At 37.0% G+C, this 25,575-nt stretch overlaps 1 protein-coding gene across 7 annotated transcripts; it reads right to left on the reverse strand.

Moving 5' to 3' along the window:
* Window positions 1-276: 276 nt before the first annotated feature.
* On the reverse strand, window positions 277-25,362 carry LOC113732533 (protein LONG AFTER FAR-RED 3). 7 transcript variants are annotated; one of them, XM_072080538.1, is made up of 15 exons: window positions 25,152-25,362; window positions 24,896-25,059; window positions 23,992-24,108; window positions 11,941-12,013; window positions 8,499-8,593; window positions 8,294-8,417; window positions 6,558-6,752; window positions 6,123-6,208; window positions 4,355-4,462; window positions 4,136-4,231; window positions 3,947-4,045; window positions 3,746-3,820; window positions 2,224-2,355; window positions 1,966-2,081; window positions 277-781 (listed from the first exon to the last, which is right to left on the reverse strand). In XM_072080538.1, exons 1-15 carry the CDS (start codon window positions 25,270-25,272, stop codon window positions 607-609), a joined length of 1,776 nt encoding a protein of 591 aa, XP_071936639.1. In that variant the 5' UTR covers window positions 25,273-25,362; the 3' UTR covers window positions 277-606. The 7 variants fall into 7 exon arrangements, with proteins under 7 accessions (XP_071936639.1, XP_071936638.1, XP_027114156.1 ...); XM_072080537.1 differs by having other exon boundaries at window positions 8,499-8,605; window positions 25,152-25,361; XM_027258355.2 differs by having other exon boundaries at window positions 8,499-8,605; window positions 23,992-24,093; window positions 25,152-25,359.
* Window positions 25,363-25,575: the final 213 nt, after the last annotated feature.

Genomic DNA, 25,575 nt, shown 5'->3' on the forward strand with positions numbered 1-25,575 from the left:
TTTTATCCAACTAAACTAAGTTATTCTTTTTTTTCCCCCAAAGTCATTAATCACTTAATCCTGAATAAATTTGTTTAATTTGTGTAAAGTTGAAATTATTATGTTTGGACAAATAATATATTACATTATTTTCTACTTTTATAGTCTTAGTTTATTTTAGATTTGATTTGGAATAAAGTACTTTTACAGTGTTTTAATTTATTTCAAATCTGATTTGGAATTGTTTGATCGAGATTTTTATTACTTGATTATGTAATTAGCCTTGTACAAAATTAATTCTGTTAAAAACTACAATGGTAAATTAGTAAATTAAAATTATGTTTCAGGCTATATCAGATCAATCCGAAAGTTTTAGGTTCGTGTCATTTATCACCACTAAATTCAATCCTTCTAAAACGAACTAATTCCTAACCTAGCCACTGACTGCAGCGAGGTACCCACCTGAGGCTGTTACCTTTGCCTTCTGATATCGTTCATACACTGATATCGGCTCCTGTCACAAAGCTTAACTTGCCCCACTGAAATCGTCCATAAGATGGAAAAAGAATTTGAGATCCATCAGGTATTTGACATTTACAGTTTCCTTCATGCACATAATCAAGAAATTCATGGAAATGCCCTGATGCCACCCATATATGTTGCCTCAACATAAGCAGATCCTTCTCTTGAAAATTCATCCCATGAATCAGTTGATAGTACCACGAAATCTGCCAATTTTCCGGGAGATACTGATCCAACATCTTTATCAAGAAAACATCCATGAGCAGCCCATATGGTATATCTACATGAAAGAGATAAATTAGTATTACACTAAAATTGAGAAGAAGTTTTTGCGATCATTTGTAATTATAATCTGTCTGCATGAAAGCATTATAGGATAGAAAACCAAATCTCCGATTGAAAAGGGAGTAAAATCGAGAAAATTGCTTGATTCTGAGACAGGATGATGCATTCTGGAAAGTGGAAGTTTACATAACATTTTCCCACTATACCAACTCATGCAATTCTTTTCTCAACCAGCTTCTTTTAGTTAAAAAAAGAGAAAAATAATATGGTAGCACGGAGAAGAACAAAACTGATACCAGTTTTTATGGCACCTAAAGAAGAGTATGACTATATGATCTAGATTTTAGCAAAATGAATGCACATATCCTATGCGCAAAACATAGATAAATTGCTTGATAATATAGGAGAGGTGTCTTCTCCCTCGAAGGATGGTATATTAGCTTACACACACGTATTGTCCTATGTTCCCCAGGGATGGTGGACTTTAAACCCTGGACCTCACATGTGAAGGAAATGTCAAGGATCTTCAGCACTTCTGCTAAAACTTATTCGTAATCCAAGAATGCAGTAAGTATAAGAGAAAGCAAGGCTCATAACATATGAAAGGAAAGCCAAGACAACCAATAGTCAAGTTGTAAAAAATGTCTCTGTCAATTTCCCAGCAGTGTGCTTCATTTAGCCATACTGTGCACATTGTCAATTATGGAGTTGGGTAATTTTGCATTCATTTTAAGTTAATTCAGACAATCAATTATGCTGAAACATCTTCAAAAGCAATAATTCAGCAATAAAAGTTTTCTTTTTAGCTAGGGCCAGCCAGAATCACTCTCACGTCGAGTTAAATCTTTGCTCCAGTGATATCCCCATTTCTATTTTGCTTTATAAGCTACTATTCTACTTAAAATTATGCTGCAGAATTTTGTGTTTTGGAATAGATTCAGCTTCACACTCGGGAGTTTATGATGGTAAGCTACCAATAAATCTTGAAGCAATTATAAGACAATCGATGCTTAAGGCAAAAGCAAAATAAGATAATTGAAATCAACAAGAAAAATCCTTGGTTTCTTTGACCTTAAATCCTGATAAAGGAAAGGCCCCATTGCCTTGAAGAAAAACATAAATCATATCAAGGTTAAATATACAGATAACCAAAGTAAAGAGTTTGAAAATGTTTCTTACGCTTTTAATGCATCACTCAGATTCATGCACTCTGATGATGACCAAGCCTCGTGCCAACCAGAAGGTATTCTTTTCATTGCTGTCCTTATGCTTCCTAAAGGATTAATATCTGCAACCTGAAACAATCAAACAAGATGATTTGAGAATGCAACTTTCACTGAGATAAACAAGTCCAAGTATTTTGACTGAACCCATTGACAAGAACACAATAATAAATGTGGGATCTCAGCACAAAACTTGCTGGCAATAAATTCTCACCGGCCAATCGGAGCCAAATGCCAACTTTGTACCACTGGCAAGAAGTGACTGGAAAACATAAGATCCTTTTGTTGCTCTCTCTATCCCAAGTTTCTTTATTGCAGAATCAGCATCATCCAGCATGTGATCAGGCTGCAAGATATTGGAATTTAACTAAAACTACTAATGCAAAAATGTGGAAACATGCTTGTAAAAATAGCAGAGAGACGTGGATTCTGTGGCTGATCTTGTGTTGGAAATTACACAAAGTGAATGTAGAAAAGAAGAAGCAAAAAGCATGCGCACTGGAAAATCCAAAAGGGGTTGCACCACAGGGTCTGGGGAGCAACTGGAATTCTCATTCCTCCCCCTAAATTGAAGGAAAGATGTTCGTCCATTATAGTGTTGTAAAGCTTTTATAAGAGCAAAAGGATCCACAGCTTCCCACTTACCCAGTCATCCACAATTTTTCTTTCAATGGATTTCAACTATTAACGCCCATCCAAAATCCTGATACACGGTTTAATATGTATGAACCTTTGATTTTACTAATGTGTGTCTAGATAATGTCTCCAAGGATCACCTCGCATGTTCAACTTTTATTTATGAAACAACACACATGAGTTCTGAAGGTTCCAAATATTGGTAAAACACAACATAGATTTATTTAAGAATGATGATCTTCTCAGTTTACTAATAGAATAGTTGCTTATGCTTTAAAACTTACAAAGGAACAAATTGTTCGCTCTTCCATTAGGTCGTTCTAATGTGATACATCTTAGTTGTTCTCTTATACTTTCATTCTTTTTCTAAATTTTAATACATCATTCAAAGAGGCTTAGAAATTTAGATACAGAAATCCTGTTGTCATAGATTGGAGATACACAATCATTTGATACTTTTCAAAGGCAAGGATTGACAGTCTTGGATCATTTTTTTCCCACCAAATGAATTATGTTAAACAAAGCAAAAAGAAAAGAAAATGGATGGGATCCAGTACTTACAACAGGAGCTAATATAGAAATATTGCAGACTCATCCAGTTAAGCCAGGGGAACATTTTTCATCTAGAGTGTTTACATAAGACCATTCCAGTCAAAGAAGCTGTGCATTAAACGTGCAAAGCAAAGGGATGCATTTTACACACTATTCATTATGGCAGAAGTCTGGACAGTGTTTATGGTGTTGATTGCACAAAGCGAAGTTGTCACAAGAGCATATTTGAATTTCAGGAGTTTATGAATGGAAGATAAAAAGAAACAGAATTTAATGAGGAAGAGTTAGTAAAGGGAATAAATTATTAAGTAGCATTAGCCAGCAGAAGTTGCGAGCTAGATTAACCCTGATGCAGCAGTGTTCTTTTTTTCTTTTATTTTTTTTTCAAGTGCACGTGCGAGGGCTCCAAACCGGGACCTCTCACTTGCACTTCCTCCCCTGGAACCGCCCAACCGCATGCCCTGCCCCCCCCCCCCCTGATGCAGCAGTGTTGAATGAGGTTAGTGACATATAGTAATGCCGCAATTTTAAGCATGTAAGTGAGATACCTGAACTGAAGCAATAATAGCTTGTTCACTAAATCGGGATGCCATACCAGGCACCAAATGCTGAGCATGTTCAATCTGCAAGCATTCATTAGTATTGGAGATTCATCTTACTGAAGAAGAATAGTACCACAAATCAGGCAAGAAGAAAAATGAGAACCCCTATCTTGCACAAATTATAGTCCATCAGTTTTTAAGATTTACCCTAAACCTTCTGTCCCTGAACCCATTGTGAGAGACCACTGATGCATACATGTCCAATATCAAGGCATTTGCCTTGTCACCTATTGCATGTATGGCAACCTGGAAGGATGCAGAAGCAACATTGTCAATATCTTTAAACACGAAGAACTAAAAAAGAGGATCGGATCTATGCAACATGATATAAATCACCTGAAGGCCAGCTTTATCTGCTGAAACAGTCATTCCATGTAGACTATTAATATCTGCTACTTCTAGACCAGAATTATGAGGTTCATCAACATAAGGCTAGATAAAAAGTGGATATGTATTAGTATGATTGGGTAAACTCATAGCCCAAGAGGAAAATATGGCAAACAGAAGTTCACCTTCAAAAAGAAAGTTACTTTAGCGTAAGAAAATCATGCTTACCTCATGGAAAAGCGCACTACTTGACCCCAATGATCCATCAGCAAAAGCCTTTACGCCACCCAAGTATATCTTTTCACTAAGCTTAGGGCCTGCCTTATATTTTAAATCCTGGACAAGAAAATACAATCATTTAGGACGAAAATTAAAGGTCATGAATTAAGTTAGCAACCCATGGTTTCACGCATTATACTCCAACTGGCCCAGATTGAATGTCTTTGTTTGACTGGGCACAGATTTCAAAGAGAGTTAAAGATATAATAATTGAGAATTCAGCAATATGGGGACTCCACCAAAGCAAGTTTATTAACATTTAAGGAGATAAAGGGGAACTTGCATCAGGCTTCTAACTTCCTTCATGTATATAACTGTTGAAAGAGAAGGTATATGCTTCTAGCCGATAAAAGTAGCCATTATCTTGGGATGTACTTTAACAGCAAGTAGGAATTCAATTTGGATAATTGGTATTGATAGACCTTCTTGTTCAAGATTCAATAAAACACTGCAGCATTTTAAAAAATAGTTCAGTAAAGAGACAATTTATGGAGAAGTGAAGATACATGGTCTACCTCTTGTCCTAGAACTCCACAATAATTTCTAGAAATATCAGTATAAAAGTAACTCTTTTCTGTCCAAACCCTTAGAACTGAATGGAAGGATGGTACTAAATTACCGGAGGCATAATTCCATCTCCTAAAACAGAAGAGCTTAATGATTGATTAGAAAATAGAGCATTCAGAGGCATAATTCTAAGAGAATCAGAAACATCCTAGAAATTCACCTTAAACTAGATGAAACAATAGTCTTGGAACAAGATAAGTGTTTAGGCAATCTTCGACACATTATAGATTCAGCACCACATACAGCAGCATAAAAACAGCATTGTTCAGGATAAGTTGTCATCTTCAAGTCACATAATCACATTACTGGAAACCATATCTTAAGACAAAAAGGAAAAAAAACAGCGGTCTTCAGAACACAAAGAGAATTTACAGAATCTTCTAAAGATTATACATGCAGTAAAACATACACCAGTACAAGACAGAAGCAAGAAAATGGAACAAAATAGTAAAATGAATTGAAGTGAAAAAGACAATGAGCTAAGGAAAGATTGACCACTTCAACATAGTGCAATTAATACCTTTGCCCTGCAACACCGCAAGTAAATCTTTATGCTCCTAATATTTAGTCCACATGCATGTGAAACATTAACAACCTCTATAAATATATTTTTTTCAATAAACTGCCAATCATATCCAGTAGGTGGGCCTGGTTACCCATTTTACTAATAAACAACCTCCATAAATATAGTAGCATAAAAGAATCTCCATACTTTTTCATTCCACTTATCATGTTGATATTTGTGTAGCCTAATGTCATGCCCTGACCCTGCAGACCAAAGAAGCAACCTGAGAGTCCAGCTGTTTGGGCTCTGTACTCGCTAGCGCAAAATGCATATCCCAAGTTGGACTTGAGTGCTCAGACTTCTGGTATCACACTCAAACCCCCCCCCCCCTCCTTCTTCTTCTTCTTAGGGCCCTTGCATCCTCACAAGGCCCAGCCATAACATCACTAAATCCAATAATTACAAAATCCTTAGTATATACTCAAACCAAGTATTTTGCAGTCTGCTATAATTATGTTGTTGCCCCATTCAAAATATCGCCTCACTTAAGGTGACTAAGCACCTTTCATAAATATTTAAACAGATTTTGCCTTTCCCAATAATCTAAAAACAGACATGTATTGCTCCCAAAAAAAAAAGCCATACACGTAAACGTGCCCATGTTTCTATTGGAAAGAATAAGCAGACTCTGATCAACATCTTTCCAACCAAATCAGCCCAAGTATACACATCTGCAATCATGAAAAAAGAGTAAACTGAGTTTATGCTGGATTGATATCCTTAATAGAGCACTCAAAGACATGCTTCACAAGTTCAATAGAACCAGACAAATGAGCTTTTAATTTGTTGGATCCAGACACTTAAATTTTCGAATCAACTTGAAAGTAGAGATACCAATTTGGTTTCCCAATTATTGCATTTAGACCTAATTACTAGCTTTCTTGGTCCTCTCCTAAGTGCTTTAGCTATTATCATAGCAATAGCAACACTGAAATATTCTAAGAACCTTTTTGTAACAATACATGATAACATGACATACATTCAAAGAAGAAGTCTCAATGACGAGCATGAAGCAAGAACCTGAAAAATCTTCCCATGAGGTTTCTGTTGATGAACCAGGAAAATATCTCCCAACATCAACAACTGTTGTCACACCCCTCATTAATGCAAGATTGCTAGCTCTCATAAGAGCTTCCCTTCTCACATCTACTGAGACTTCTGGAATGCATGACGTGATCAGTTTCATTGTAGAGTCAACCAATAAGCCTGTAGCTTCTGCAGTCAATTTCTCCATTATGAGGAAAAGTAAAAAATAATAATAATAATACTAATAATAATAATAATAAATAAATAAAACAAAACAGTCTAACTTCTGTTTAGCAAGTTGAATCTTGCCATGAATTTGAAAACGGAAGTCAACATGTATGCTGTCTTAGAACTGTGGCAGTGTTCATAGGTGTTTTAGTTGACAGGAATCATAGAATTGCATTGTGAAGAAGATGGCATGCAGCCCGAAGTACTGAGGAGATGAAGCCACCATGTAATTAAAATTATGCCTAATAAGTTGCTGTTTGGTATTTATTGCTGTTTATCTATCAGTCTTTATTAGATACAATGAATCTCATTTTAAGATCAATGAGAAAATGGTTTTCTCAATCTCATTGACTGCTTGGGAGAAATGAAAGCTCTTTTGCAATGCTATAAACATTCACCGAATTGACGCCTACAAGAGCACTGAGTTTGGGCTACCTTTAGAGAAAGACTCCAACAACTCAAAGTACATTCAATTACCTTATAAGTTTTTTAACAAAAAAGAAGTAAATTCATCCAAGCAAGTAAAGTCCCAGCCCAAATGCAATGACAGCAAGAGCACTTTTATTTGCACTAATTTCAAACTAGAAATCCCCTAAAAACTTTGAATAATACAAAGCATCTTTCCAGACCTAGATAACTCAGCAGCCATGAAAGGAACAGAACCATCTTATAACTGCAAATACCTCTCAAGTAGTTGGCTGAAGAATTCGCATGAAGTAGAATTTTCAACATTTTCCATTCCTACTTTCCTTCTCCTGACCATCAACCAACCGTCCTTCTAAACACACTAAGCATGCCTAATTCATCTCCTAAAAACGTAAATACCTTGAAAAGTTGCAGAATCACTATACTGTTGCAATGTTAAATGTTACCAGAGGAAGCGCGTACTGATATCTCTGAGAAAATCTTGGATAAACAGAAAAAAAAAAGTCATTTTAAAGAAAAACGATTGGATAGACAAAGCAATTTTTTTTTTTTTTTAATAACATGAGAGTAAAACTGCAAACAGGTTACTATCTACTCTTTTAGGGGCCAGTTTATCCTGTATTTCCAAGCATAAATATTTTGTTAACCACTACGAAGAATCTTTCCTTGCTGCAAAGAATGGTGAGAATTAGATTAAGTCTAGTTTTGTGTGACTGCAGCTTATTGTTACTTGCGTCTACTGAAGTCCACCCACTTGTCTTGACACAGACAATATTGCGATTTAAACTACCAACAACTTGGCCTCAGGATGAGAAGAGCTATTCTGGAGGAAAATTACAGCGTCTTGAAAACAAGAATAATTCATAGATAATTGTTCTTAACTGCACTCTTCAATAGACTTGTATTATTGGAGTCAAACTACTGATCCATCTAATCATTTCTTATGTAAAACGGAGAATGAATAACACTTTTTCTTTGACTACCTTTAGTATTAACTAAAGAGTCATTCTTCAATTGGAAAATTTTGCCCTGAAAATCACAAGCAAATGATAGACAAAATCGTAAGTTGAAATTACCCCCATTACTGTTTCTAATAATAGCTCCACCATCTGGATCATTCATGTAACTAGATGTCCCCGCAAGTTTTAGTGCTAAAGAGTTAGCCAAGCCCATGTGGCCATCTATCCTTGACAGCCAGACCTGCATAGAAGAATACATGAGCTTACAACGACAATACCTGCATCCCATGGTAATTCTCAAGGTGAAGTGCAAGCAACTTACAGGATTATGGGGTGTAATATCATCAATCCAAGAAGCCATTGGCAGTTCTCCTCCCCAGAAGTCATTATTCCATCCTCCACCCAATAACCAAGATCCTTGTTTCATATCTTTATAAGTTTTGGAAACAAAAAAGGGAGGGAGATGCTCTAAGTTGAGGCACAAATAAATGATAAAAAAGAAAAAGAAAATTTATGCGGGCAGCAAAATAAAGGAAAACAAGAATCAGGAATATTCATAATTTGGTGCAACTGCACGGAAAGCCCCTATGAGACAAGTACAGATCAATCTTCATGTTCTTTGAGTTATTAAACAAGTACAGGCAGCTTAGAAGATTTAGCCTACTGATAATCATGTTTTTTACTTCACAGTCGCAAAAACCAAAAATAGAATATATACATATCTCAGTTCTAATGGCAGAACAATGTACTCAACATCTGCTAGTGTGTGAGTACAGAATTTGGTGTTTCCACCGATCTGAGGAATATTGACACAACTCTCACACTCTTCTTCCTGTTTTTCTGGTTATTTTTCCTCAATCTTAAACGTCAACAGCTCAAAGGCTGAAATCAGCAACTATTCTGTCCTCAAGATCCTCTATTTTCCAGAGTTAATAAAGCCCATTCCATGACCAGCCTTTAGAACACCACATTTGAGATAATCAAACTAGAGTCCGAAGAGAGAGAGAGAGAGAGAGAGAGAGAGAGAGCAGAATATAATACAACTATTGGACTTGTTATTCAAAGCCTAAAATCCACAAAATACATTTATGCAGCAGCACATCAAATTTAGCTAAAAAGAAGACAACTCCATCATGGGAAAATTCATTTCAATAAATCAGAAAAGGTTACACCCTGTAATTACCATCATAGCCCTTCTCTCATATATTCTGATGCTTCAGATTTGAGACAAATTCTCCACCAGATAAGTTAATTTAGAGAAAGGTCGACTTAGAAAGTGATTCCTAATGCACCGTCGGGCAATTTGAAGGCAATTTCTCATCTCACCTGGAGTAGATTAGGAGAATGAAACCTTTCAAATACAGTTATGGGGTGATCAACAGCTTTGACCTTGATATCACAAGTCTAGTACCTTGAAACCTTGTTAATGCCTAATGCGAACTAAGAACTTATCAGAGCTTCTCAATTAATAGAAACATAATTAGCAATAGGAGAGAAGTCAGTAACATCACCAAATGGCATAACCTACGCAAATTATGTAAAAAAGTATAGGGTAAAATACCAAAAACCCCCCTGTGATTTGCCTAATGTACACTTTACCCCCCTCTGGTTTGAAAACCTACAATTTAACTCCCTGCCGTTTCAACTAAAGTGAAAGTCTGACGGAAAACATCTAAACTAACATCTGAATGGAAAATGTCAAAATTACCCCTCTATAAGTCAATCCTCTTTTCTTCCGGTCTCTTCTCATCACAGAAAAACCCAATTGGCCTCAAACAACTAAAATCCTCCCGTTTCTTCTCCTTCCCCTCTCCATCTCCAACCCCATCATCAACCAATGAATCCCATCCATTTTTCTCCAAAGTACTACCAGTAATATTATCTACTTCCACACCTAAATTATGCTCATCTTCCACCCTCTTTTCCACAGCATTAGCCCTGATTTTTGTCTCCTCTTTTTCTTCTTTTCCCCAAAATTAACACCTAAAATCTCAACATTTCCATTTACCAAATTCTTCTCCTCCCCCTGTGCCACTACTTCCCTATCTGCAGACTTGACAAAGTAAGGAGAAACAACTCGAACTTCCTTTTTTGCCTTCTTCCGACCACCCTCTTCGCCACTTTTTCTTTTCCTTGATGCAATCCCACCGTTATTTCGAGATCCATTTTCCAAATTCTTCTCCTCCCCTAATAACACTACTTCCTTCCCAACCATTTCTGTCCCATTCTTCAAATGACCCTGTTCCCTCTCCATTCTCTCATCCCTCCATTTCATGATTTTTTCAGCACAAGGCCGACGAATTTGCCAACAGGAAGCACTGCTTTCAACTTTACTGCCCTTATAAACAAACTGTGAAAACAAATTATCTAGTGCAGTGTTCATCGAAACCACCGAATTACCAGGAACATTATCCTGACTTCTGATTCCGGAGTCCATTTTCTCGCCAACACTGCTCCAGTTCCTCTTTGATTGGGTTGCTACATTAAACAAGTTGATGATTAGTCTTGCTGGCGGCATGTAAAGCGTGACCAATTCATTTTCACAGCAATCCAAGTGGTCGGAAAGCTATGCGTGCCGTACAAAATGGAGCCCTGATCTGCACTGCACACTTCTCTAGCACCAAAGGAATCCATGATCATTTGTCCACTTTTACTTGGGATAATCCTGAACTTGGTAGAGAGAATGCTTTCGATAAACACACGGGGGTATCTTTGGCAAGTGAAAATATTATCACAACCACAACTCTTAGCAGAAGTGCGTGGCACTCAAATACTGTTATTGTAGATGTTTTCCATCAGACTTTCACTTTAGTTGAAACGGCAGAGAGTTAAATTGTAGGTTTCCAAACCAGAGGGGGGTAAAGTGTACATTAGGCAAACCACAGGGGGGTTTTTGGTATTTTACCCAAAAGTATAACACTTTCCACCAACAAAATGCTGCACTAGGAAATCCACTGATATCAAAGCAGATTATAAACCCCAGCTTCAAAGATGTATTCCAAAAGCTTGAATGTCTTTTCGTAAAACTATGGCACTTTGGATATTGAGATTCTTAAAATTGCCAAATCTCTTCCGGTGGCTGCTCTTCTCCTCCCCCGCCCCCGCCCCCGCCCCCCCAAAGCCCCGGGTGATGTTCCTCTGCCAGCACATCTGTCAAGATAATGCTTTTGGCTAATAATACATCATAACTAATAGCATTCAAAGGCTACAAAACTAATCAGTTCGTGCTGAAGGCAGAACATATATCCCATGCTTATGAGCTACTAAAATGCATACAAAGGATAAGCATTTTTAAACATTTCCCTTTTGACTTTTAGACATGTTTTATATTTAATGCCTTGAAACAAGAAAGTTATAACCAGGTTGCTTTGTCCCCATAAAAGAACCTCTTTATTCAATCATCAGAGTTAACATAAAGACTTGAAATGACTAATAACTAAAACCTCATGGACATGTAACACAGATGTTGAATGACCAAGACTATCGCAATGATACAAGACCCCATATGAAAGCTACAAGACTATCGCAATGATACAAGACCCCATATGAAAGCTACAGTAGTAGCATAATAGGTTGACTAAACACTTAAATCAGGCCCCAAGGACCAAGCTTACCATTTGAAACATTAAAAACACATAAAGACATAAGATGAAACATATCGAGTATGATATTCAATGTGTGGAAAAGAGTGATACAACCCCTTTGGAATTTTTAGTTTCGTAACAAACAAATAACCATATGAGAGGACATAAAAAAGAACATACTTGCTACAGCTTCCTTCACTTTGTCCACAAAATGATCTTTACTTTTTACATCATGAAGCTCTACACGTGCCATCTGTTTCCCATTTCAGGATCAAAGTTAGTATAACAAACTTATGACATCTCCTAAGCACAGCAAGGGCCATTAATCTGGAAATTTACCCCTAACACTGAGGCTATTCTTCATTCGATTCCCAAACAAAAAAATAAGCAACTGAGGATGGAATAGAGTTCCAAGTGTGAATCCCCTATTTTATTGTCTTATGCAAGTACGAAGTTGAGTTAAATAAGTAAACCTTTTTGTACGAGCAAGATAACCCATATCAAAGCCTTTTATGTAATTCTTATATCAAGATCTTGGAAGTAACAGATGCAATAACCTTCAATAATCAGTTGCATTGATGGTGAAGTGAACAAAAAAGATAAATTGCTTTTCTTTCAGACCTGTGTGCTCAAGCATTTTAGTAGGCCTAGGTTTGGGTTAAAAGGTAACAGAATCAGATTAAGTAGCAGCTAATTTACTCACGTCTTAGCTCTTTATATGATGTAAGGTGCTTCATTCTTTTTATATTTCATCAACCAATATTAGAGCACAATGCTTTTGAATCTTTTACAATTAATGTTTCTAATAGTTTAACATTAATTGCCACATAAATATATTTATAGCTTGTATTAAGCTCATATTTTGGGATCCCAACAATAGTTGAATTATTCTTATGATCTTGCTTAGGATAATAGTTAAAGGTGAAAGATCACAATAAGAAGCAAGAATTTCAACAGAAATGGGAAGCAATAACCTTCTTTACTATAAAAGCCTAAAAGCAGCTCTAGTTAATGACCATCTAATTGAAGATAGGGATACACTTCAAAGATTAGAAGTAGATTATTTCCAGAGTAAAGGGAAACAATAAGAAACAAAAAAAAAAGGAAAAAAGAAGATATAAAAGAGAATTTTCTTGTCACTCAAGCCTGTGACAGCCTGCGACAATTAATTGTGGCATTCTTTTCTTCAAAAGAAGGTTTCTGTGTTAAATAAAGCCGTATGGAGTTCGATAATCTGGTCTGCTGTTGAGAATGGAAAAATGACATTTTTAGTTAGATTGATCCAAAGAAATTGTAGCTTTTAGAATCAATCAAGAAGCCAATTTTCTACCAATTAGATATTAAGAGCCAAAATTTATTACAGTAATTAGCTAAAGGACCTAAAAAATTGAAGCTTCAAGCTTTGGATAATATAGCTACTGGTTATGACCATTTGTCAGGCAACTGTGAACAAGAAGGATATAGATGATCAATAGGACCCAGAGTATTTCCAGCAAATACTTAACAGAGCAATCTGTTGGCAAACTCTCCTAACCCCAAATTACCCCCACCCACCTGCCCAATTTATCACTTTTATCTCCTGTAGAGTCAAAGTGATAAAAGTGGCAAGTAGTCATCCTGCCCTACAGACATGAGTAATTTGATGACGCAACTCATAGAAACATGTTAAACTTTGATCTCATAGGTCTCCACTAATGCCTAAAATTACCCTAATACTTGATGCCAGACAAATTAAAATAACTGTCATGCAAAAGGCTTATGTTAAATTCATGGAGCTCCAGAAAAAAAATATGTAATCACTTCATTTCATTACTTGTGCAGATTTTGTTCATACTGATTCTCCGAATGAGTACACGTGAGTTGGTTAGAAAGTTAGTTAGAAAGAGAATAAAATTCAGTTAGCCGAGTCTGCAAAACAGTTGACCAGTTATCACTTGTATATTGCTATAGCTGACTGTAGGAGTTGGGATCATGCTTGTACATTTCTGTGAATTTCTCTCCCCTCAATAAGAATTCTCCTGCTTCCCTTTCTCTCTCAATCTCTCTCTCTTCTTTCTCTCTGAGCCTCTCTTTACTATCTCTCTACCTTTTCTCTGATCATAACATCTGGTATCAGATCTACTGATCCTCGGACCAGTAGATGCGATTCCTCCACAAAAAAAATGGCAGAAGGAACTCGATTGAAAAACAGTTGAAGAAACAAGAAGGGAAAATTCAAGGATTAATGGATTCTACACAGGGTGCCATAAGATCATTAGAGGAGAAATTGGGGGCCAATTCGGGCAGCGTTGAATCATCAGTAGCAGAAATGAAGGGATTTATGGCAGCTCTCTCCAATCAATTCAATAATTTGATGAAATTAGCAAATACAGAGAGGGACTCTGGGCACTCCTGACAGAGTCTTACAGGGGGAAGGACCTAGGTTTGGGGAAACTGGACGGGTGAATCAAGAAAGAATTTTGGCTTTACCAGGGGTTCCAAAAGGTGGAGTTTCCCCATTTCAATGGTCAGAATCCCAGAGAATGGTTGTGAAAATGTGAAAAATTCTTTCAGGTGTATCAGATTCCTGAATGTCAATTAATGAATCTAGCTAAATTACACTTGGGGAACAACTAGGCAGACATTTGGTTCCAGAGTTTCAAGCTAGATAAAGGGGAAATGAGCTGGAAGGAATTTGGGAATGAGTTGTACGGAAAGTTTGTAGAAGTGGGAGAAATGGATGGTGTTAAGAGAATATAAGTATTCTTGTAGATAATAAATTAGTAAGGGTATTCTTGTAAATAGTTTTTTAAGTTTGTACTCCTATAAATACTAGTTGGTCACTCATAATACTGTGACTAAATGTTTTCCTCCTAAAGTACCTGTTCTCATGGTATCAGAGCAAAAGTCTTAGGGTTAGGGTTAAACATCTAGCAAAAGTCTTGCTCACGTGATAGTGGTCATCGCGTCACGCGATACTGTTCATTGACTTGTTCATGCGACTGTTCAAAAATACTGTTCACGCGTTACTGTTCATCGCGAATTTTGACTGCCTTTTGTTTGAAGTGCTATTCGCTATCGTTGAAAGTTTTGCTAATGCGGTTACCACTGACCAAGTTGAATCAAGTTCTTCAGCACATGGGTCCCAGAAGACTATTACTATATCCGAGAAAGATTATGTTAAATTCCTATAGTACCAAGTTACAAATCATGCATCTCTTCCCTCTGCTTCTTTAGCACAAAAAGGTAATGACTCATGGATTATTGACTCCGGGGCTACTGATCATATATCAGGTACCTTTAAAAAATTTTTTAATTTTCAAAAGTCTACTTCCTTTTCTCATGTTTTTTTAGCTGATGGATCTACCACTAAAGTTAAAGGATTAGGCACTGTAGAAATTAACCCATCTCTTCCGCTGTCTTCTGTTCTTTACGTACCCAGTTTGCCCTTTAATCTAATTTCTGTTAGTAAGCTCACTAAATCTCTACAGTGTTCAGTTACTTTTTCTCCTGATTTTGTTGTCATTCAGGATTTAAAGACAAAGAGGACGATTGGTGGAGGGCATGAGCATAATGGTCTTTATTTTCTCAACTTCAATGGTCCGATTGCATGTCCCGCTACTGTTTCTCCTCTTGAAATTCACCGTCGTTTGGGTCATCCGTCTTTACAAAATTTGAAAAAGTTGGTTCCTACTTTGAGTCAGTTGTTTTCGTTAGAATGTGAGTCTTGTCAGTTAGGAAAGCATCATCGTGTTTCTTTTTCTCCTAGAGTCAATAAACGGGTTTCTGAACCCTTTATGCTAGTTCATTTTGATGTTTGGGGTCCTAGTCGAATCGCTTCAAAGTTAGGTTTTAAATATTTTGTAATCTTTGTTGATGATTTTTCAAGAGTTACATGGCTTTATTTAATGAAAGATCGTTCAGAATTGTATTCCATTTTTTGTGCATTTGTTACAGAAATAAAGAATCAATTTGGTGTGCCTGTACGTATACTTCGCAGTAATAATGCGAAAGAATATTTTTCCACTCCTTTTAATACCTTTATGACTAAGTCCGGTATTATTCATCAGTCCTCTTGTCCTCACACTCCACAACAGAATGGAGTTGATGAAAGAAAAATTGGACATTTAATCGAAGTTGCTCGGACACTTTTGTTGCACATGAATGTGCCCAAACAATTTTGGAGTGATGCAGTTCTAACTGCATGTTAATTAATTAATCGCATGCCATCTAATATTCTTGGAGGCCAATTACCTCACTCCGTTCTTTTTCCTCATGAATCTGTGTTTAAATTACCTCATCGTATTTTTGGATGTGCGTGTTTTGTTTATCAGCTTGCTCCCTGGGTGGATAAATTAGATCCTCGTGCTATTAAGTGTATTTTCTTAGGATACGCATGAGCACAAAAAGGGTATAGATGTTACAGTCCAGTTTTAAATCGATTTTTTACTTGTGCTGATGTTACTTTCTTTGAATCCACTCCATATTTTATGAAACACAGTATGCCTTGTGAGTTAGACCAGTGTCCCTCTTTTTCCTCTCCTGTTTTACCAGTCCCTTCATCTTTATTACCTGAGTTATCTAGTCCACCAGATTCTATAGCTCGATTATCTCGTCCTAATCTTCAATTTTATTCTCGTCGTTCCATGGTTGAGCAAGTTCCTGATATGCCACGCACTTCACCAATTAACTCTCAATCTTTAAATCCAGGTATGACGCCCTCCTCTGAGTTAGATCTTCCTATTGCTTTACGCAAAGGTAAGAGACATTGTACTTCTCATCCTATTTCTAATTTTATTTCTTATTCTCGTCTCTCTGTCATATTCTTCTTTTGTTGCTTCCCTTGATTCTGTCTCCATTCCTAAGTCTATTACCCATGCTCTTAATCATCCTGGTTGGAGATTAGCTATACAAGAAGAGATGTCTGCTTTGGAACAAAATGGTACTTGGGATCTTGTCCCTCTTCCTTCTGGTAAGCCTGTTATTGGTTGTAAATGGGTGTACACTATAAAAGTGCAGCCTAATGGTTCTATTGATCGATTGAAGGCTCGTCTGGTAGCTAAACGATTTACTCAGGTGTATGGAATAGACTACTTAGAAACATTTTCTCCTGTTGCAAAGATTACCTCGATTCGTCTTCTTATCTCTTTGGCAGCAACTTATAATTGGCCATTGCATCAGTTGGATGTGAAAAATGCATTTTTACATAGAGATTTGGAAGAAGAGGTATATATGGAACAACCTCCTGGTTTTGTTGTTTAGGGGGAGAATTCGCGGTTGGTTTGTCGTCTGAAAAAATCTTTATATGGATTGAAACAGTCTCCTAGGGCTTGGTTTGGCCGGTTTAGTAGTGTTGTCATGGAATCCGGTCTGACAAGATGTGGAGTAGATCATTCTGTATTTTATCGGCATTCTAATGTTGGTAAGATTTTGTGAATGTTTGGATACCAAAATTATCCCAAATAATATTTCGCTTGCATCACAAACACATTTTCCAACCTACCTTTTTATATTTCCAACTACTTTTTATCTCACATACATCACATCACAAAAAGTGCTACAGTAATTATTCCAAATAATATTTCAAATAATACACTATCCAAACAAACCCTTTATTAGTTGTTTATGTGGATGATGTTGTGATTACAAGTGATGATATTGTGGGGATCCAGAAACTTAAATCCGATCTGCAAGCAAACTTTCAGACAAAGGATTTTGGTCATTTAAAGTATTTTCTGGGTATTGAGGTAGTTCGATCTAAAGATGGGATTTATTTATGTCAAAGGAAATATGTACTAGATATGCTGAGTGAAATTGGGATGTTAGGTTGTCGACCTATGGATACTCCTATGGATCCTAATGTGAAATTAGTAGGAGATCAAGGTACATTACTAAATGATCCTAGACAATATCGAAGACTTGTGGGCAAATTAAATTATCTCACTGTAACGAGACCTGACATTTCATTTGCAGTGAGTGTCGTTAATCAATTTCTTGAGACCCCTCGTACTAGTCATTGGAATGCTGTTATACGGATTCTTAGGTATCTTAAGAGTGCTCCTAGAAAAGGGTTGCTGTATCAAAATCATGGACACACTGAAATTGAAGGATACAGTGATGCAGATTGGGCTGGTTCTACCTCAGATCAAAGATCGACCACAGGATATTGTGTGTTTGTTGGTAGTAATTTAGTGTCGTGGAAGAGTAAGAAGCAAACAGTTGTCTCCAGATCAAGTGCAGAATCTGAATACCGCACTATGGCTCACACTGTGTGTGAGTTGGTTTGGTTGAAGAGCATGTTACTTGAACTTGGATTTGAGCATAAACAGCCTATGAATTTAGTGTGTGATAATCAGGCGGCTGCTTATATTGCGTCAAATCCAGTGTTTCATGAAAGAACAAAACATATTGAAGTTGATTGTCATTTCATTCGAGAGAAATTGCTTGATGGAGTCATCAAGACATCTCATGTACCGTCTGTAGATCAACTAGCTGATTTGTTTACCAAGAGTTTAGGGGGCTCTAGGGTGAAATACATTAGTAACAAGTTGGATGCTTATGATATATATGCTCCAACTTGAGGGGGAGTGTTAAGAGAATATAAGTATTCTTGTAGATAATAAATTAGTAAGGGTATTCTTGTAAATAGTTTGTTAAGTTTATACTCCTATAAATACTAGTTGGTCACTCATAATACTGTGACTAAATATTTTCCTCCCAAAGTACCTGTTCTCAGATGGGATAGAAGCTTTCAATAAGCTGCAACAGACCACCTCTGTGTTAGCCTACTAGGAGAGATTTGAGGAACTTTGAGCCTGGTATGGATGAAAAATCCTGGCTGGAGTGAATCCTTTTCATCTCCAGTCTCTTGAGTGGTTTGCAAGATGAGATCAATGCAGTGGTCAAGATGCATAAACCATTCTCACTTCAAGAAGCCTTTGAAACTGATAGGGGTCAAGAAATTGCTCTTGAAGCATTCTCCAAGAAATCCAAATCTTCCTTCAAGAATAGCATACATTAGCCTAGCTCTGGAGTTTTTTTTTTTTTCTGGGAACAAGGGAGAAAGCAGTTCCAAGCAATCTGTAGGGTCCTTCTCTAACTCTGCATTCAAGAAGATGAAGACCACATGGTCTAGATGAACTCTTGTTTTGATGGCTAACAAATAATGATGTGAAATACTAATGTTTGTGATTTGTTAGATGGCGTAAACTCAAGCTTGGAGCTCACAAAGTAGAATGTTCAAAAAGCTTCAAAAGAAAGTGCTCAAACATTTGGGAAAAGTAAAGATGAAAAATAAGAAGGAATAAAGATTGTCACTTGATCGGACGTCCAAAGCACCAGAATGAAGATATTCCTTATTATCAGACAAAGCATTGGACGCATAATGAATGGTCGGCCGTCCGGACATTGAAGCAAATCACATCAGATGAAGTGTCAAACATTAACTCACTCCATCAGCGGCCCAAAAATTAAATGCAAAACTTGAAAAGCTACCGATCTCTCTCAGACACACGAATCACCTATCAGCCGTCTAAAATTCCAAGAGAAAACAACCCACAATTTGATCGGATGCAGTATCGGATGAAGACGCAATCAATCAGACGTTTGAACCCTCTAATGACTAGTTTTTAACTAGTCATTTGACTGTTGGAGAGAAGTTTGGGGCAAAATTTCACTATCTATAAATACCTCCAAGTCTGAAAATTAAAAAAACTTATGCCTACATGAATTACAAGCTTTGTAAGAGTGACTTTACAGAAAAATACTCTTTATGTGTGTACTTGTATTCGGTGTGTGAGGTTGAAAAGTGAGAAGAATTCTTCATTGGTTGGGTGGGCATTCAATTGAAGCTTAGAAAGGATTGACTAGAGAGAGTTGTAAGACCATTTGGCTCAATTAGAGTAGGGAAACTTAGTGTGAGTAAAGGGTGAGACCTTCTTTGTACAAGTTGGTTTACTTCACCAACATTGAAAATAGCTCTTAGTGGATTCAACTCCAAGTTTGGAGATTTGGGAGTGGACGTAGGCACCAAGGAGGGTGGCCAAACCACTATGAATTGGTTTGTCTATCTTTTACTTTGTTTCTCTTTTCATTTGATTGTATTGTGTGGATTAATTGTCATATTCTTATTGCATTTCATTTGGTAGAAAATATTGGGTGAATTCGCTATCATTTGTGAAAATTTCTATCAACCTAATTCACAACCCCCCCTTAGGTTGCTTTAGGCCTTACAAAAGATCACACCTGCAAAAAATCCATATAGGAAGTAGCATCATTTGTGTTTCAAATGTGGAAAGAAATTTGGTCCTGCTCATGTGTGCAAAAGCGAAGGTATTCACATGCTTCTAGTGGATGATGAAGATCAGAGTCAAATAGAGGAAGTTGAAGGCAAAATTATTGAATACAGTCGAAAGATCAGCAAGCAAGATGTGGAGCTGTGTGTCCATTCAATGACAGGAGAAATGGTTTCTAGTACAATCAAACTGATTGGACAGATGGAGGATACTGAGTTGGACATACTCTTTGATAGGGGCAGTACTCACTGTTTCTTGAAAACAGCAGTGACTGAAAACTTTATAGATCAATTCGAAGCCCACAGACCATTCAAAGTTAGAGCATCTGATGGAAAAGAACTAGTCTGCAGCAATTGGATTCCAAAGATGAGATGGTCTATGCAGAGCATACCTTTGAGCAGGATGTGCACATCTTGGATTTGGAGCCATATGACCTGATTTTGGGGGTAGATTTGGATGAAGGCCTATAGTCCAGTTTCATTTGATTACAAAGAGTTGAAAATAGCATTTGACAAGGATGGAGAACAGGTGGTGTTGTTTGGGAAGAGGCAGCCAAGGTGTCGCAAAATTGGGCAGAAAATCCACTGAACAGCATTACAGGTCAAGGATGGCTAGAAGAGTCATGCAACAATGTAGCATGATCAAAGTCAACAACTCACAAGTAACCACAGATCTTGATTCTTTACATAAACTACTTGCTGAGTACAATGATGTGTTTGGAGAACCTAAACAATTACACCCCACCAATCATTGGATCATCAAATTCCCTTAAAAGCTATGCCAAACCATTTAGGATACCACCTTATAGATACCCTCACCTGCAGAAATCTAAAATGGAAAAACAAGTCAAAGACATGTTGAAAAGTGGCATCATTTAACACAGTCATAGTTCATTTGCTTCAGTTGTTTTGTTAGTCAAACAAAAAAGGATGGAATATGCAGATTCAGTATTGACTACAGACAACTAAATAGGTTAACCATCGAGGATAAATTTCCAATCCCCATTATTGATGACTTATTTGATGAGTTATATGAAGCCAAAATTTTAGCAAATAAGACCTCAAATCTGGTTATCAGCAGATCAAAATGGATCAAAAGACATCCACAAAACAGCTTTCAAAACTCACCAAAGTCTATGAATTTATAGTCAAGCATTTTAGCTTGACTAATACCCCAGCCACCTTTCAAGCCTCGATGAACTCCATCTTTGAACCGTATAATAGGAAATTTGTCTACAAGCCAAACTTGAAACTCACTTACAACACCTCAAACTTGTTTTAAATGTTCTCAGCACCAATTCTCTACTAGCCAAACTCTCCAAATGCTCTTTTAAAAAGTCAAGTAGAGTATCTAGGACATGTGGTTACAAGTGCAGGTGTGATGGCTTTGAAAGCATGCTTTCGTGGCCCAGGCCTATTGATGTCAAAAGTCTCAGGGGATTCTTGGATTGACAGGGTATTACAGGAGGTTTATCAATTGTAATGATTTAATTGCAAAACCATTAACTAATTTGTTGAGAAAGAATACTTATGAATGTTGTGAACAGGCCAATATAGCTTTTGAGCAATTGAAAAAGGCAATGAATAGTGCTCCTGTTCTAGCTCTCCTTGATTTCAGTAAATAGTTTGTACTTTGAGACGGATGCTATCCACAAAGGTTTAGGGGCAGTGTTAATGCAACAAGGTCAGCCTATAGCTTTTATGAGCCAAGCGTAGGGATTACAGAACCACTCTCTATTAATCTATGAAAAGGAACTACTGGCATTAATCACAGCAGCGAATAAATGGAGACATTATTTGCTGGGGAGTCACTTTGTTATTAAAACTGATCACCAGAGCCTTAAATTCCTATTAGAACAGAAGATTACTACACCCTTACAATAGAAGTGGCTTACCAAATTCATGGGACTGGATTATGAGATACAATACAAGAGGGGGAAAGACAATGTGGTTGCAGATGCTTTGTCTAGAATAGGAGTAAATGAGGGTGAAACTTGTGCAATCTTTACAGTTAACCCACTGTGGTTGACTGTTGTAGTGGATAGCTATAATGGTGATCCCAAAGCCAAAGAGTTGCTGGTTGCTTTGACAACTAAAGCTGCTGACATGCCAAAATTCTCTTATAGTCAAAGATTAATCAAATATAAAGGCAGAATTTTCATAGGAACAAATGGCATTTTGAGGCAGAACTTGTTATCTAGTATGCATGAGTCATGTTTAGGTTGTCATTCTGGAAATCAAGGAACTCATCAAAAATTGAAGAGCAATTTCTACTGGCCCGAACTCAAGAAAGAAGAGGAGTTTGTGCAGAAGTGTGAAATTTTATAGTTGAAAAAGGGAGAGCATTGCAAGTATCCAGGATTGCTGCAACCATTAGCTGTCCCTGATCAAGCTTGGCAGCACATATCCATGGATTTCATAGAGGGGTTGCCTAAATCAGAGGCATGCAATGTGATACATGTGGTGGTGGATCGTTTCACTAAGTTGGCCCATTTCTTTACTATGACATCACATTTCACTGTCAAAGGAGTAGCATAGGTCTTCATCAGGTGTTTAGGTTACATGGACTACCTCTTAGCATTGTCTCTGACAGAGAGTTTTTACAAGCATATTCTGGAAAGAGTTGTTTTCCAAATTAGGAACACAACTGAATTTTTCATCAGCATGCCACCTCCAATTTGATGGACAAACAGAGGGTTAACAGGTGTTTCGGAACATTTTTAAGGTGTATCTGTTTTCAACAGCCACATAAATGCAGGAATGTCTCACAGCTGTTGAATGGTGGTACAACACTAACTTCCGTACCACTTTGAAAAAGTCACCTTTCCAAGCACTATACGGTTATCAACTACATCAGTTGAGTCTTAAGGGTGGATCCTCAGCAGTGGCTGCAGTTGATGACTAGTTGAATGAAAGGAGTTAACTGGAACATGTAACTGAAGGAGAACTTGCTCAAGGTACAAAATATGATGAAGCAAGCGGCTGATAAGAACAGGACAGAAAGGAGCTTTGCAGAAGGAGAGTATGTATATATGAAGTTACAACCTTATAGGCAAACTTCTGTAGCATTAAGGAAGAATCTTAGACTGTCTTCAAAATATTATGGACCTTATAAGGTGCTGCAGAAGATTGGACAGGTGGCCTACAAAATAGAACTTCCTGTAGGGTCATCGATTCATCCAGTGTTCCATGTGTCCCTACTGAAGTCATCAACAAAAGGGAACGTTGTGCATACAGAATTGCCTCAATTCACAGAAGATGGAGTAATGAGGGTGGCACCAATTGCTGTATTGGATAAAGGGGTCAGTTAGAGGAACAATCAGAGTGTCGATCAGGTGCTAATTCATTGGGAGAATCTGGATTTAGCTGATGCAACTTGGGAAGATGTGCCTGTGATCAGGACTCAGTTTCCAAAATTTCAATCGTACACACTAGGATTAGTTTAATGGGGCAGTGATGCAATGACTTCATTTCATTACTTGTGCAGATCTTGTTCATACTGATTCACTGAATCAGTACACATCTGAGTTGGTCAGAAACCTAGAAAGGGAATAAAATTCAGTTAGCTGAGTCAGCAAAACAGTTGAACAGTTATCGCTTGTATGTAACTACGGCCGACTGTATGAGTTGGGATCATGCTGGTACAATTCTGTGAATTTCTCTCTCCTCTATAAGAATTCTCCTGCTTCCCTTTCTCTCTCAATCTCTCTCTGCTCTTTCTCTGAGTTTCTCTTCACTTTCCCTCTATCTTTTCTCTGATCATAACAAAATATAAGATAACATAATCCTGTATGTATAATTTAGCCATTTCACAAGAGATACAGATTAAAAAGGTAATCACCCACAGCTGCAAGAATCATATCACAAAGCATACTTTATGTTTATCAAGACAGCAACTTATAAGCATATACACTTGAAAAGAGAAATGTTACAATTAGAAAAGTAGAATGCTGCTGAACCTGTAATCCTCCAGAAATTAAGTGCACGTGGGAATCAATAAATCCAGGAACCACCATTTTGCCCTCAAGATTTAACTCCCGAGTGCCCGGTCCAGCCAAATCCTGAGTGGACATAAACTCGGAATAAGAAAAAATAACAGTTAGCAATCTGTCATATAAAACAGCCATATAACCATTTTGCTTTATTTCTCGTTCCAAGAAAGGTGTCCATCATTCTACTTGGTAACAGACAAGATTCACATCAAAGTGCCTTTTCTTTCTGTTCCTTCTTTTAAATGGCTTACGAGTTATGGAAGAACGAACCAAAAGAATAAACAGCTTTGAAAAAGCAGAAACTGCATCTGACTGATCTTGATATACATAACTGGAATTAAAACTTAAATCTTGTGAAATTTCTAAGACTAATGCTTGCAACCGTCTCAAAGAAACAATATACCAGAAGCTGGGCAATTAAGTTCGGTTATTGGTCTTATTAAACATTAACTACTTGCATTTGGGAACGGGCTATAGCAACTAAAAATCTGTTACTGCCTACCAATTGGTAGAATCTTATTGCTTTTTGAATCCCATCACTTCTTTTGTTGTTTCAATTATCATCTTATTATTCCTTGTTTACTTCACAAATATTAACATCTATTAATAATATTATATATAAACTTAATTTCAAGAAATCCATCCAATTCAACAAAATTACATACAAAAATCTGCCGAACACCAAATGCAACAAATTTTCTCTAGGAACAGAGTCAAGTTTTCTACCTTGCTAAGACATCATTAGTTTCCCCAATTAAAAAGAGTACTCAATCGAAATAAGTAAATATAAATTGAAGAAAAAACAATTGAGAACTGCGTGAAATAAGACCAGAAATTTAAAGCTAAGGACAGAGAAGAGTTGCAGTTTTACCTGGACAGAAGAGTAGTCACCAACTTGAATAATTCGACCGCTGCGAATGGCCATGGATTGAGCAAACGGCAGAGAATCATCACTGGTGAAAATGGTTCCATTGGTCACAATCAAATCTGCCACTCCTCTTTGTACAGTTTTACTTCGAAAAATCTTCAAAAAATCTAACAAAAACGGAAAAAAGTTCAATTGAAATGTAGACAAATGCTTCCTCACATAAAAAAAAAAGGCAAAATAAAGAAAGATTATCACTTACTTGAGAAGGAGGAGGAGAAGGTGGTGCAATTATTAATGGTGTTTTGGGTAAGAAGAGGAAGGGAGGCTATGGAGAGAAGGATGGCCATTGTGGCTGAAACACTCAACCACCGTACTCTCATCTTTGTCTAATACTGAGTGTAAATTTCTGTATGATGGATGGTAGGTATTGGAGAAGCGAAGCATGATTTAATTTTATCTGTTGACATATTAAATGCAGCCTCAGCCTCATCAATCGAGCCTCGAACAATCTAAATGTTCTATATTATTATTTAACAGTTTTTGGGGTCTTTTTTTTTGGATAGTTTTTTAATGTAATAATTCAAGCATGTAATCTTTTAGTGTTTGTTTCTTGTTTACCAAGTTATGTCTGATTCAAAAAAAAAAAAGAGTTATGTTTGATTAAGAGAATTAGGTTGGATGAT

Source organism: Coffea arabica, chromosome 2e (genome assembly GCF_036785885.1).
Source record: "Coffea arabica cultivar ET-39 chromosome 2e, Coffea Arabica ET-39 HiFi, whole genome shotgun sequence".
In the NCBI taxonomy this organism is placed as follows: domain Eukaryota; kingdom Viridiplantae; phylum Streptophyta; class Magnoliopsida; order Gentianales; family Rubiaceae; genus Coffea; species Coffea arabica.

Excerpts from the sequence above, each read along its gene's own strand:
- LOC113732533 (XM_072080537.1), bottom strand. The coding sequence starts at position 25,272 with ATGAGAGTACGGTGGTTGAGTGTTTCAGCCACAATGGCCATCCTTCTC. Across the intron at positions 25,060-25,151 it reads CTTCTCCTCCTCCTTCTCAA|ATTTTTTGAAGATTTTTCGA; the intron begins GTAAGTGATAAT and ends CGTTTTTGTTAG. Across the intron at positions 2,356-3,745 it reads CTATTATTGCTTCAGTTCAG|CCTGATCACATGCTGGATGA; the intron begins GTATCTCACTTA and ends AATATCTTGCAG.